Below are 14,967 nucleotides of genomic sequence, written 5' to 3'. Positions count from 1 at the left end.
TTTGAGGAATCAATGGGATTATAAGAGAATAATAGCTAAAGACAGTAGTTAATATTTACTGAAACCTTACTATGTTTCAGGCACTTTATATTCATTACCTTATTATCAGGAAAAAATTCTGAGGGAGGTACTACTGTACTATTTTCCCACTGCATAGGTGAGGTAAGTGAGGGGGACAGTGGTCATATCTGATGAAAATTACACTACTAAGTAGGCTAATAAGTAAGAGAGTTAGAACTTGAATCCAGGACTAATTTTAGAGCCTAAACTCTTAACCAGTACAATAGCTATATGGAGAAGTGAGGTGGGGGCATGAACAAAACATGGAACAGATTAGGAAAGGGTAAACAATTCCATTTGGGTATAGTCTGGGGTGAGTAAAATAGAGTAAGAAAAAGAACTGAAAAATAGTTTGATCATGAAACCTTGAGCCATATTAAGGAATTTTGATATTATTTGCTGTACAGTGGGAAATAATTGGAGATTTATGAGCTGGGGAGAGACATAAGCAGAGTTTTTCTTTGTGGAGGAGAAAGAGACAGAGGAAGAAAACTGATTAATCTATAAAATGTTGATAATTCTTAGCCAAGTATGTAATCATTTATAGAGCCGTACGTGTCAACCATGATGGTCAGACCAGTGACTGATCATTAGTTGGTGAAGGAGATGCCCATTTGATCATTCTGTTCATTTTTGTAGACAGCATTGATCAAACATATACATGCTCTCGAGTCAGGTACTGTGGATTAGAATCCTTTTTCTGTCACTTACCAGCTCTTGACCTTGGGTTTTACTTGACTTCTCTGTGCCTTAGTTTAGTATTCGCCTGAAAGCACTGTGTGAATTAAAATAATGAATAATAGTGTTCAATAGATTGTAGCTATCGTTATTATTGTATCTTACAGACAGTAACTGATTGAAGGACTCCTGAAGTTCATAGTTTCTCAGTTATTGAAAATTGATAAAGGGAAATTTAAGATGTGAATATAAAAATCAGTCATTTTATGAAGTCTTATTTTCTGTTTTTAAAAGTAACAGCTTTTGGGGGGAGGTGGGTGCTATTTATAATTCAGAATGTAAACTATCTTTACTAACTTCAGTAATCATGATCTATCAATGTTGTACACTGAACACTACATTCTGAATATTTTTAGACAAACTTACTGTCTTTCCAGTCTTTTAAAAAAGTTCAGTCTGCTGAGTATTCAGCAGGCTCTTTGAATGTGGAATTTTTCTTCAGTTCTGACAAAATTTCTTGCATTTGTACTTTGACAACTTCTTCTCACCTTTACATGAAGCATTCTTCGTTTGATCCCCTAATTTTCTTAACTTTTAATGTCTTTTGATCTTTTGTTCTGTCCTCTGGGAAATTTGCTGTGACTTATTTTCCAGCGGTTCTATTGGATTTTATGCATTTATTTGTTTTGTAGCATTCTGTTCTTGTTTTAGGGATGCAAATAACTTCTATCTCTCTGAGGATATTATTTATAACTTTTTTTCTGTATATTTATGTTGTTCTGTTAAAGCAGCAGTTCCCAACCTTTTTGGCACCAGGGACTGGTTTCATGGAAGACAGTTTTTCCACAGATGGGGGGAGGGGGATGGTTCAGGCGGTAATGCGAGTGATGGGGAGCGGCAGATGAAGCTTCGCTCACTTACCTTCTGCTGTGTGGCCCAGTTCCTAACAGGGGTCTCTGGGGGTTGGGACCCTTGTTTTAAAGGTTTCCTTCCAATGTGTGGTGATCCTTGTGTTTTTGTTCATATTTAACTAAAAAATTAGGAACTGTTTATGTGGATGGAGTTTGTAGAGAGGGGGCTTCACAGTAGGCATTAAGGCATAGATGCCCCACCATTTTCCTAAATAGGTACAGATCACTTTTCTTGAGAGGTCCATTTTTGCAGAGAGGAATATATTCTTGGATCCTACCTGGAGGATATGAACTTAGCTCTCATGTTCTCTAAGACAAATGTGGGAAGGCACTGGGGTAGGTTGAGAATCTTCATTTACTACATAGATGTTCACTTAATTTCATTGTTTTTAACGAGGTACCCCTCGGCTTATTGTACATAGATTCTTAAAATTCATAATCCCTTTGCTTCAACCTCATCAGAATGTAAACCTCCAATTTCTTGTCAGGTGGTAAAGGTTTAGTTTCTCAGCTGGCTGAGGTGGAGTTTCCATTCTGTCTCAGCTCCACCAGCACCTACACCTTCACAGGTAGTCAGTCTCTCTAATTCTTAAGCCCTTTTGAGGGTGTTGAATCATGAATAGATCTGCTTCTTATTCTTCCTCCTTGCAGGCACTTTGTTTTCAGTTTTCTCAAGTTTGCTAAGTTAATTTGATAAATCATCTGTTTATCATTATCTAAACGTTTTCTTGATATTGCTCATCTGCTAACATCCCTCCAGTTGTCCTTGTCCTTATGGTTTAGACCATTTTTACAAAGGTTTTGCTGTCATTTAAGTGGGATTTGGGAAGTAGTAAAAGTAAATATGTATGTTTAACATGGAAGTTCTATTATTAATTTTAAAAGTATTACCCCTCTTATATGTATAACACAAAATTTTATGAAGCTCATGTTTTTTCAGAAAGGAGACTATCATTTTGGTGACATTGTGAAAAATGGGCTTTTTATCAATTCCTGTTTCAATAAAGTATTTTCATGCTATTTCTCTGATTGCATTAGAAATCATAATATTTTTCTCATTTGTTGCTATTCCTGTATTTTCTTGGGTCATTTCCATGTCCTGTTCTTCAATACAGACTTTGTAATTTACCAGTCTTTTTCATCCAGCTTTTTCACTTTCAGTTTTCTTTCACTTTCAACTTCGAGTTGAATTATACATGCTTTCTGGCTGATTCACGTGGCACAGCCACATAACTATGGCTAGAAGTAAGCTGACTTCTGCTTGCTAACATACACCATAAGAAATTTATGTAATTTAATTGATGTTAAGATATCTAAATGACACTGATATAATATATACATTGATATAATTAATATAGACATATAAATTTAATTTCAGAGAACTTCATCTACAATAAATTTGTCACCAGGAGAAGTGGAAGAAGAAGATGATGATGAAAACACTTGTGGGCCCTCAGGACTCTGGGAAGCATTAACTCCTTGTAATGGCTGTAGGAACCTTGGCTTCCCCATTCTTGCACAGGTAATGGTTTGCTTTCTTAAGGTACAATAAAACATAAAAATGGTTGCCTATGTTTTTAAGTAAATTTCTTTTCTTCCCCTCTGCAAATCCAATTAGTGTCTTCTTCACTTCGTAATTTTTCTTCAGTTGAAGGTCAGTAAAATGCTTATGTAATTAGCTGTACATGTATGCATATGCAAACACATAGTCTATATAAATTTTTGTGCTTGTTTTATTTTTGTCATGATGCTAGTTCCAGAAAAATTGAGTTGTTTATGAAGTTTTAGTATCTATGATTTGGAAATATTTCATTAAAAAATGCTATTTTGAAATTAAATCACAATTTATATTTAAATAATAATAAAAATGATTTAAAAGGAAGCATATGAAAGCTCTTTAAAAGCAGCAGTGATTATTTTTCTTAGCACAATGGAATATCATAGAATAATGTGTGCCACTGAAGATTATGCACTACAATTCAAAAATGAGACCAGAACACTAAAACATCATTTACAATTTTGAAATCATTTCACTACTCATTAAGTCACTTTTAATTCTATTGTGTCACCTTCAAATTTTTGTTGTGTACTGTGGTCTGTAAGCCCTTAGAGGAGTTTCAGAAATAAATAAAATAAGCCAAACAGAATTAGGAAATGTGAAGCCACAAAGAAAATATCTCTACATGAAGACGAAAAAGCACTTAATATGAAAAACAGTGTAATGGCAAAGGTATGTATATGTAGCCACATAGAACATGAGTGCCAAAATAATCTAGGACAGAAAATAACTCATTATATCTCAAAAATATTATTTTCTGTTTTGCAACAAATATGAAACAGTTTTGTCTAAGAAACCATTACATGTTTTTACATGTATGTAATAATTTGATCACAGCCACCCAAATTACAATATAAATTTATTGTAGCACACTAACTAGGATAATCAAATCAGCATATAGTACTTAAAGAAACTCTTCACCTTAATATGAACTATTTATAGAACTTTATGACAATTTATACTAACCATTAAAGAATTATTATCAATATATACTGGGCTATGAGATCCATAAAGGTAGAGACTATGTGTTGCTTGGTGTCTCCGATCTAATGCCAACATTGTTCCTGGCATGTTGTCAGAATTAAGTAGTAGTTGAATTAAATAATAAACAAATGTGTATGTTCTGTAGGGTTTCATTTCTTCACTTAAAGTTTTTACGTATAGAGTTTTACCTCATATACAGAAGGGTGTACGAGAAAGGAAATTAAGAAACATAGGTTTTAATTTTATTAATATTCTCTTATCTGCTTAACAATTTACCAATAATTGAATGTTTTTACCTATTTTTTTGTTTTATAAAATTAACACCTTTGTATTTTTTATTTTAAAAGTAGAATTCTTATAAAGTAGTAGGGCTCTAAGCTATCAATAATATATGGCTGTATCTGGGTTCTCCATTACCTTACTAACATTTACTTTTATTTTTTTAATTTTAATTTATTTTGTTTTATTAGGTTTGGTAGTAGGCTTGGTAGTAACTTGCTTTTGGTTTACAATTTTTAAATATTTTTCTTTGACTATTTTTCTGTGGAGACTTGCATTGCTCCAATAGGTATTGAGTATTACTATGTTAGTAGTTACATTTACCATAAAATGTTTCCCAGCCTGCAGTTTTTCTTTTTTTCTTAATATTGTATGAGCGTATGTTGTGTAGTTTTTTAAACTATCAAATTCATTAAACTTCTTGGTCTTATTTTTTTGATCCATTTCATCCAGAATTCCTTTTAACAAATTTCAAATATGGCTCTATATTTGTTTTTAACTTGCTGATATATGGTTTTTCTATGACTTCCCATTTGGCAATAACTCCCATTACTTTCATTATATTTCATCCTGTTTGGCGTGGGGTTTCTTCTGAACCCCTTAATTTTCCTATTTTTAAAAACAATGAACCCCCTTTTGATATTTGTACATATATATGGCAGGAGAAATCATTATTTTATTAAAACTATTAACTGACATTGTCTGCTTTTTAAATTTATATTTTATAATTACTATGTCAAGTTTAAAAAGTATTCTTATTGGGATTTTAATTGTTACTGCATTAAATCTATAAATTTATTTGAGATGCAGTATGTTTTTTTTAATGTCTTCAATCTAACAAATCAAAAGTAGAATTCTTTTACCAGTGTTCTCTTCTAGCCTTCTTTTACTAATGTTCTCAATTTGTGATGAGCTCCCCTTTAACATTTATATGTGTGTGTGTGTGTGTGTGTGTATATATATATATATATATATATATATATACACACACACATCCATATATATATATAATTACAATAAAATTTTAATGTGTGATGGTGCAAAACTATAAAAATACTTTATTATATTTCACAACAAAATTAATGTGCAATGGTTGGCACACTAGTATAGCTTAATACATTTATAGTTTAAAACTTTGATGTCATGTTGCTTTCTAGGCTTAATTTACCTTGTCCTGCCTCCTATTGGTTGCTTCTGTCCCTGGTTATGTATTTTGGAAGTTTTAGAATTTTCTTTGGCTAATAAATGTAGATCATAGATGGATCGGGATCTTTGAGAGTAATCTTTAGCATTTTATTCTGTCATCTGTTCATTTAATCACAATATCAAGTGAAGGGAAGGTTACAGATAGTTCAGAGCCTGATTGTAAATCCCTATTTAGTTTTATTACTACCCTTTCCTGTTAATAGAGCATATGTTATTAGAGCAGAGAATTTGAGTTGAGCAGAGAATTTGAGTTGAGTTGTATGGTGGATGATAATTGCTTTCCTCCACCATCTTAGATGAGATGTCCACCTCTGCACCATGTGCAGTGCAGGGCTTTGAGGCTCTTTCCTAAAGAGTCAGTCCTGATGGGTGGAGACCCTCTGTTCACCATCCTGTTCACTCATGTAGCCTTCACTCGGTAAGGTTGAGATGAGGGGTCTGGATACTAAGTCTTTAGCTGTTTTGCAACATGCTTGCCAGCAGTCTCTGCTCCTGCAATCACCATACTCATGCTGCACCATGGGGAGATGCCAACAGCTCTTATTGATGGGCTAGAAGTACCCTCTGAGGACAAGAGGACTTGCAGTCCTTGCTAACAACAATATTAAGACATGTTGAAAGCAACCACTATGACCATGCTGACTGTACTTCCTCCTGGATCTAGGAAGGCTGCTCCTGCTAGGGCTGTGTTTCTCTTTTGAGTCTGCAAACATGGTTGCAGTCATATGCACAGCACCAGTGGTGGTGCCTGTTGTTACAATTGCTCCTTTTATCAGGCTCTGTAGGCTTTGTAACTGCAGAATTATGTGAACTCTTAAATGCAGTATAAGTGGGAGGCATGATGAATTCATTCCTCCCCAGCATAATCATAATAGGTGGCCCCAAACACTTGAGGGTTTATGTGAAGGCTCCTGATGCTCACTTGATCTTGATTCCTTCCATAGAAATAGGTAGCATTTGCCTAGGGAAAGACAAGTAAAATAAAGTGAGACCAGAAAGACTGCTCCCTTCTACTCCTATAGCTAAACAAAAGAGCTTATAATAAGAATTTTGAGCTCTCAAGTCCACTCTCCCATTTGATGCAACAGTGCCCCCTACAGTATCTCCACAGTGACCACAATGATCATCCAATTTGCTTGGACAGTTTGTGTCAGTGAGAACACTTACTAAAATACACTTTTGTTAGTATTTCTGCTGGTCAGGTGGTATGTGCTTTAATATTTTGATAGCTACTAGCAAATTGTGCACATCTCACTGTCACTGATGTATACAAAAATCAGTACAAGGCAGTCAAGGGGAGACATACATTCTGCAACATGTCAGCTTAGCTGGGTTGGAGTATGTTCAAGAATAGATTGGATGATGAAATTAGAACACTCCCTAACGCCATACACAAAAATAAACTCAAAATGGATTAAAGACCTAAATGTGAGGCCAGACACTATAAAACTCTTAGAGGAAAACATAGGCAGAACACTCTATGACATAAATCACAGCAAGATCCTTTTTGACCCACCTCCTAGAGAAATGGAAATAAAAACAAAAATAAATGAATGGCACCTAATGAAACTTAAAAGCTTTTGCACAGCAAAGGAAACCATAAACAAGACGAAAAAACAACCCTCAGAATGGGAGAAAATATTTGCAAATGAATCAATGGACAAAGAATTAATCTCCAAAATATATAAACAGCTCTTGCAGCTCAATATTAAAAAACAAACAGGGCTTCCCTGGTGGCACAGTGGTTGAGAGTCCGCCTGCTGATGCAGGGGACACAGGTTCATGCCCCAGTCCGGGAAGATCACACATGCCGTGGAGTGGCTAGGCCCGTGAGTCATGGCCGCTGAGCCTGCGCCTCCGGAACCTGTGCTCTGCAACGGGAGAGGCCACAACAGTGAGAGGCCCGCATACCGCAAAAAAAACCCAAAAAACAACCCAATCAAAAAATGGGCAGAAGACCTAAATAGACATTTCTCCAAAGAAGACATACAGATGGCCAAGAGGCACATGGAAAGCTGCTCAACATCACTAATTATTAGAGAAATGCAAATCAAAACTACAATGAGGTATCACCTCACACCAATCAGAATGGCCATCGTCAAAAAATCTACAAACAATAAATGCTGGAGAGGGTATGGAGAAAAGGGAACCCTCTTGCACTGTTGTTGGGAATGTAAATTGATACAGCCACTATGGAGAACAGTATGGAGTTTCCTTAAACTAAAAATAGAACTACCATATGACCCAGCAATCCCACTACTGGCATATACCCAGAGAAAACCATAACTCAAAAAGACACATGCATCCCAATGTTCATTGCAACAGTATTTACAATTGCCAGGACATAGAAGCAACCTAAATGTCCATCAACAGATGAATTGATAAAGAAGATGTTGCACATATATACAATGTAATATCACTCAGCCATAAAAAGGAACAAAACGGTGTCATTTGCAGAGATGTAGATGGACCTAGAGACTGTCATACAGAGTGAAGTAAGTCAGAAAGAGAAAAATATCTTATATTAATGTGATATCTATCTATCTATCTATATCTATCTATCTATCTATCTATCTATCTATCTATCTATCTATCTATCTATCTATGGAACCTAGAAAAATGGTATACATGATCTTATTTGCAAAGCAGAAATAGAGACACAGACGTAGAGAACAAATGTATGGATACCAAGGGGGAAGGGGGGATGAGATGAATTGGGAGATTGGGATTGACATATATACACTATTATGTATTAAATAGATAACTAATGAGAACCTACTGTACAGCACAGGGAACTCTCCTCGGTGCTCTGTGGTGACCTAAATGGGAAGGAAATCCAAAAAAGAGGGGATATATGTATATGTGTGGCTGATTCACTTTGCTGTATAGAGAAACTGACACAGCAGTGTAAAGCAACTATAGTCCAATAAAAAAATGAGAAAAGCTAGAGAAACATAAAAAAAAGAATAGATTGGATGGTCAGGATGCTGCAGATGGCAATACAATATTGGATATGAAATTAAGGGTTGCTGACAGCTAAGGAATCTCTGAAATACAGCCTTGGGAAACACTTTGGAGAAGTACTAGGAACCTCCTCAGTGTGCCATGGCCTCCAAATGAGGCTCATTTGGCCCTGAGTCCTTCCAAAAATCCATGTATTTTCCAGGTGAGCCTGTGTACCAAAGCCTCTGCAGGACCTTTAGCTCTTCTCCCTAAGCACCTTGGCCTCGTCTTTTAGAGATTATGGAGTGCTTACCACTGGGCCCTTACTCTCTTCCTCAAACCCAGTTATGTCCAGAGTGTCCCTAGCTGGAATGACCTGGGTGCTGCTGTAAGCCTCCACTGGTGGTCTCAGGATGTAAATGAGGTTTTCCCACTGAATGAAAAGATCTCTTGTATCTGAAGGGGGACACAGCTGAAGGTAGAAAGAGCGGCCAGTGGTAAGCTTCAGGTGGAGCTGTTGTTTTTTACTGTTATGGATGGATATCTTTACAAACTTCAAGGGAAGCAGCCTGGTTAGCTCTAAGATCTGTGTAGGCTTTTTACCTCTTTCCTGGGTGGCAGGGCCATATCTGTTATAGTCATCACAGATAGCAGCTGGTCGGGCCAGCAGCATGACATCAGGTAGTGTGAGGCGGGGGCTGGTACGAACGATGCCCACAGTCACCATTCGGGCCCAGTTGTGCACATCAATCACTTCTCCTTTTCTGCTGACCTGTATAAAGTCACTGTCAAACACTGGTGCATAGTGGAATATAGGGTACTCCCCCTTGTACAAGTGTTGCTGCAGTTTCCCCATGGAGGTATTAAACTTGCTCATTGCAAGGCTGCCTTCGGCTTTGTAGTATGGTAATGTATATTGGCTGTTCATCGCTATCTTTTATCAAGACAGCTCCTAGAGGCTCCTCTGCACCTTCCTTACCACACCTTGCAGGGCGTCCTGTTTCCCTGGTCTCTCTGGCAGGTGGGCTAGCAGTGGTCTTATGCAGGCTTTGTCTCTGAGTGACTGAGGACAGGGTGGGGGAGCTGATTACTGACTGTTCAGTGCTAGAGACAGTTGCTCCTGGACCTGACTGTGCCCTGCCTAGAGCATGGAGACGTCAGGACATGCAGAGGCTGGGGCCCCAGTAGATATCAGGGTGCACAGATGTTGATGTGCACAGATATTGGTATTCAGTCGTAATTCCACTGCACCTCTCCTCCAGAAACTGTAGCTTCCAACTAGGCCTAAACCCCTCACAAGGCCACACAGATCAGCAGACCACCCCTCCTCCCATGGGTGGATCTAAGGATCTTAATACGTACTGACAAATTGCTTTCAGAAAGGGTTAGACAAACTTTCTGTTAGGTATGAGTTAAAATATGCATACTGTCTTATCCAGCACTTCTAACTGCAAACAGTTAGAATTAATTGTAGACAGTTTACCTTAAAGAGAATTGGACAAGGTGGTAAACAAGCTGGATGTACAGAATGTTTATCAAGGTTTATTGTAGCAAAAAATATCATAAACAGGATTAATATCTTACAGTGAGGATTTGGTTAAATAAATTATGGAGCATTCTATGAAAGAATACTCTGAAGCCGTAAGAATGATTATGTAGTTCCCTATTTATTGAAATGAAAAGATATACCTGATTTTTTTTTTTTAAGAAAAAGAGCAAAACAAACATTTCAAACTAGCTTTATACTTGTGGTCCAATTTATGTAAAATCGTCTGTGTATGTGTGTTTGGGTATGAAAGTATAATATGTTCAGTGAAATGTTTAAAGTACTTATTTCTGGATGGTGTAAATTTTATTTTCTTTATAATTTCTATTTTTTTATTAGGATATTATTTCTATTAACAGGAAGAGTAAAGCTATTTTTATTAACAATATCTATTTTTACAGCCGTCAAAAATTTTATGTTTTGACACATCCTCAAAATGCTGAGATTTTCCCTAGACATCTGTACCCTGACTACATGGTGAAAAGAGCCTTAAACATCACATTTATGCTCTATTCTTTACTCATTATCAAATTGGCCTACTAAAAAACGTTCTGAGAAATTTTGCCAGCTATTATAAATATTATAAATTCAGTAAGATTAAAATATCTTTATTGGCATGACAATATACATAACACGCACATACGTATGCACATAAAGCCATAGTTTTTGAGTCTTCAGTTCTGTAAGTAAAAATGAACATTTTCTTCCCTTCATATTGAAGTATCTGGTTATTTCTGGTAATATGAATATTTTATTCTTTATTTATTGAGAGGCCTAGTCACATATCAATAGCAATTCTTACTGGCCTGTCCAAAGTCTTTATATTTTGATTTCCACTTCACGTCTACATTATTTATAATTAGTAAAAAGAATAAGCCTAACATACGTTTACTAATCAAACTAACCTTTCAAATGTATCCAAGAGGTTCTGGTATTTGTTGAAAGGAATAGGTACCACTGGATACAGTATAATTTAATTTAGGTGCTTTTTAAAAAGTAAAGTGAAGATATACCAATTTTCTTAAAAACACTTTTATGCTGTGCACATATGTTACAAGATATTTATCTTAGGCTTCCACTAGACCACTGAGCTAATTGCCTTGTCTCCAGGGAAACCAGAAGCTATATTACTTGTAGGGCCTAAGGACTTTCAGGATTTTTTCCTAATCAGTCATTAGACCAACAACAGTAGAACCTCTCTTACTTGGCCTGGTAACTATGAGTATCAGTGTAGTGTTCTGGCAAATATGTCTATTTTCATGAGTCTGATGAAGTTTATCTTAAATTCCTCTAGGTATTTAGAAAACTATCTTAATATTTGCTTCAATACTTAAGAAGCTCAGATGGCTAAATAAAAATCTACCTGGAACTGAGATTAATAAATTCTTGGGAGACTAACCTAAGAAAACATTGGTACGATTTATGTCAGAGAATGTTTTGCCTGTGTTCTCTTCCAGGAGTTTTATGGTGTCATGTCTTATGTATGTTTTGAGTTTATTTTTGAGTTTATTTTTGTACATGGTATGAGGGTGTGTTCTAACTTCATTGATTTACATGCAGGTGTCCGACTTTCCAAGCACCACTTGCTGAAGAGACTGTCTTTTTCCCATTTTATATTCTTGCCTCCTTTGTCAAGGATTAATTGACCATAGGTGTGTGGGTTTATTTCTGGGCTCCCTATTCTGTTGCATTGATCCGTATGCCTGTTTCTGTACCAAAAGGTAACATGCACCCCCATGTTCATAGCAGCACTGTTCACAATAGCCAAAACGTGAAAACAACTTAAATGTCCATCAACAGATGAATGGATAAAGAAGTTGTGATTGTATACGTATACACAATACTGTTCAGCCATAAAAAAGAATGAAATAATGTCATTTACAGCAACATGGATACAACTGGAGATTAGCATACTAAGTGAAGTAAGTCAGAAAGAGAAAGACAAATACCATATGATATCACTTATATGTGTAATCTAAAATATGACACAAATGAACTTATCTACAAAACTGAAACAGACTCATAGACAAAGGGAACAGACTTGTGGTTGCCAAGGGGAAGCGGGGAGGGAGAGGGATGGACTGGGGTTGGTAGATGCAAACTATTACATTTAGAATGGGTAAACAACAAGGTCCTACTGTAGAGCACAGGGAACTATATTCAATATCCTGTGATCAACTATAATGGAAAAGAATATAAAAAAAAGAATGTCTACGTGTGTATTACTGAGTCACTTTGCTGCACAGCAGAGATTGGCACAACATTGAAAATTAACTATAACTTAAATAAAAAAATTTTTTTAAATAAATTATTTTTATGTAAATGCAGCAGCTCTTAGCTTTTCATAGTTAGTCATTAGACATTCTTAAAATAAATTTATGTTCCTTCTCCTCTACATAAGAGTCTGTGTCACTGGGTAAATTATTTAACCTCCCTGGGCCTTATATTTGTCATCCTTGACATTGAGATGATACTTTAGGTATCGTTCAACTCCAGAATAGTTACGGTTTTGGATAGGGGTTTAACTTTTCCCCTGTAATAAAACTACTACATACTTTGGAAATATTCCAAACAAAAATAATAAGGAATTATTCAGATATTAACAGCTCTGGGAATTTGTGATGCAGTACATAATCTTATTCTGTTGCTGAATTTCTTCTTGCCAAAACTTTTAAAAGAACCAACATTTGAAATTTGGAAATGGCAAAAATGTTATTTCAGTAAGATGAGCATTCAGTGGGGGCAGTGCTTAAAACTATGTAAGTGAAAATATGGGTTAAACATTTTAAACAGAATTCAGTTAATAATGGACATGGCTGTAGTAGGCAGATTAATTCCCTCCAAAGATGCCCATATCTAATCTTTACAACTTGTGAATATGTGACCTTACATGGCAAAGGGACTTTGCAGATATGATTAAGTTAAGGATCCTGAGGTAGGGAGATACCCTGGATTATTCAGGTGGACCCAGTGTGAGCCCAATGGTCCTTATGATGATCCAGTGGGTAAGACTCTGTGCTCCCAATGCAGGGAGCCAGGGTTTGATCCCTGCTTGGGGAACTAGATCCCGCATGCATGCCGCAATTAACAAGTCCACATGCTGCACTAAGAAGCCCGCATGCCACAACTAAGAAGCCCACATGCCACAACTAAGAAGTCCTCATGCTGCAACTAAAGGTCCCACCTGCTGCAATGAAGATCCCCTGTGCCACTACAAAGACCCAGTGCAGCCAAAATAAATAAGTAAATAAATAAATAAATATTTTAAAAAGAAAAAGGATAGAGGGTCAAAGTCAGAGAAGGATATGTGATGATGGATACAGAGGTTGAAGTGATGTGGCCATGAACCAAGGAATGTAGTTGGCTCAAAAGTAGGAAATGCATTCTCCCCTAGAGGATCCAGCCCCACCAATACCTTGATTTTAGCCCTGTGAGAATCATTTTGGACTTTTGACATTCAGAACTATAAGAGAATAAATTTCTGTTGTTTTAAGCTACTGAGTTTGTGATAATTTGTTATAGCAGCCCTGGGAAACTAACACACATTTTGGTACCTGGAAGTGGGATGCTGCTGTAACAAATACACTAAAATGTGGAAGTGGCTTTGGAGTTGGACAGTGGATAGGAGCTGGAATAATTTTGAGTAGCATGATAGAAAAAGCCTAGATTGCCTTGAACATAAATGTGACTATTAAAGATTCTTCCAGGAGGGCTCATAAGTAACTGATATGGTACAGAAAACCTATTTTGTCTTAGAAAATACCTAAATTGTCATAAACAGCACCATACTCAATGCTGAAAAGCAGAAAGCAGTTCCTTTAAGATCAGGAACAAGAGGTGGATGAACACACTTACCACTTTTATTCAGCATAGTTTTGGAAGCCCTAGCCACAAGAATCAGAAAAGAAAAATAAAAGGAATCCAAATTGAAAGGGGAAGAAATAAAGCTCTCACTGGGAATTCACTTGCAGTCTAGTGGTTAGGACTCTGCACTTTCACTGCCAAGGGCACGAGTTCAATCTCTGGTTGGGGAACTAGGATCCTGCAAGCTGCATGGCGTGGCCTAGAAACAAAATAAAACAAAAACCCCCCAAAACAACAACCAACTCTCACTGTTTGCAGATGACATGATACTATATGTAGAAATCCTAAAGTTGCCACCAAAAAACTATTAGATATAATAAATGAATTCCGTAAAGTTACATGATAAACAATTGATATACAAAAATATGTTGTTTCTATACACCAACAATGGACTATCAGAAAGAGAAATTAAGGAAGCAATCCCATTTAGAATTGCATCAATAAGAATAAAATACCTAGGAATAAATCCAACCAAGGAGGTAAAAGACCTGCTGTTCAGAAAACTATAAGCCTCTGCTGAAAGAAATTGAAGATGACACAAAATAATGGAAAGATATACTGTGCATATGGACTGGAAGAATTAATATTTTTAAAATAACCACACCTCCAAAGGCAATCTACAGATTCAATGCAATCTCTGTCAAAATACCCACGGCATTTTTCACAGAGCTAGAACAAATAATTCTAAAATTTTTATGGAAACACAAAAGATCCTGAGCAGCCAAAACAATCTTGAGAAAGAACAAAGCTGGAGGTATCATGCTCCCTCATTTCAAACTATACTACAAAGCTATAGTAATCAAAATAATATGGTACTGGTGCAAAAACAGACACATAGATCAATGGAACGAAATAGAGATCCCAGAAATAAACCCACACTTATATGATCAATTAATCTCTGACAAATGAGGCAAGAACATACAATGGGGAAAAGACAG

At 36.3% G+C, this 14,967-nt stretch overlaps 2 protein-coding genes across 8 annotated transcripts in view; one reads left to right on the top strand and one right to left on the bottom strand.

Moving 5' to 3' along the window:
- Positions 1-14,967, top strand: part of ANKS1B (ankyrin repeat and sterile alpha motif domain containing 1B) — a gene marked incomplete at both ends in the record, with an annotated part of 1,174,646 nt that overhangs the window by 325,389 nt on the left and 834,290 nt on the right. For all 7 annotated transcript variants that reach the window (XM_082850046.1, XM_082850043.1, XM_082850045.1 and 4 more), the window contains one exon: positions 3,028-3,171. In XM_082850046.1, the coding sequence (XP_082706172.1) occupies positions 3,028-3,171 (144 nt within the window). The remainder of the gene's footprint in view (positions 1-3,027; positions 3,172-14,967) is intronic.
- Positions 6,033-9,496, bottom strand: GARIN6 (golgi associated RAB2 interactor family member 6; the record flags this gene model as incomplete). The annotated part of the gene is made up of 2 exons (XM_082849499.1): positions 6,033-6,188; positions 8,933-9,496. 2 exons carry the CDS (start codon positions 9,494-9,496, stop codon positions 6,033-6,035), a joined length of 720 nt encoding a protein of 239 aa, XP_082705625.1.

Source organism: Leucopleurus acutus, assembly GCF_964270905.1.
Source record: "Leucopleurus acutus genome assembly, chromosome: 11".
In the NCBI taxonomy this organism is placed as follows: Eukaryota; Metazoa; Chordata; class Mammalia; order Artiodactyla; family Delphinidae; genus Leucopleurus; species Leucopleurus acutus.
The sequence above is the reverse complement of the archived record's forward strand: the minus strand, read 5'-3'. Positions and strand labels throughout refer to the sequence as shown.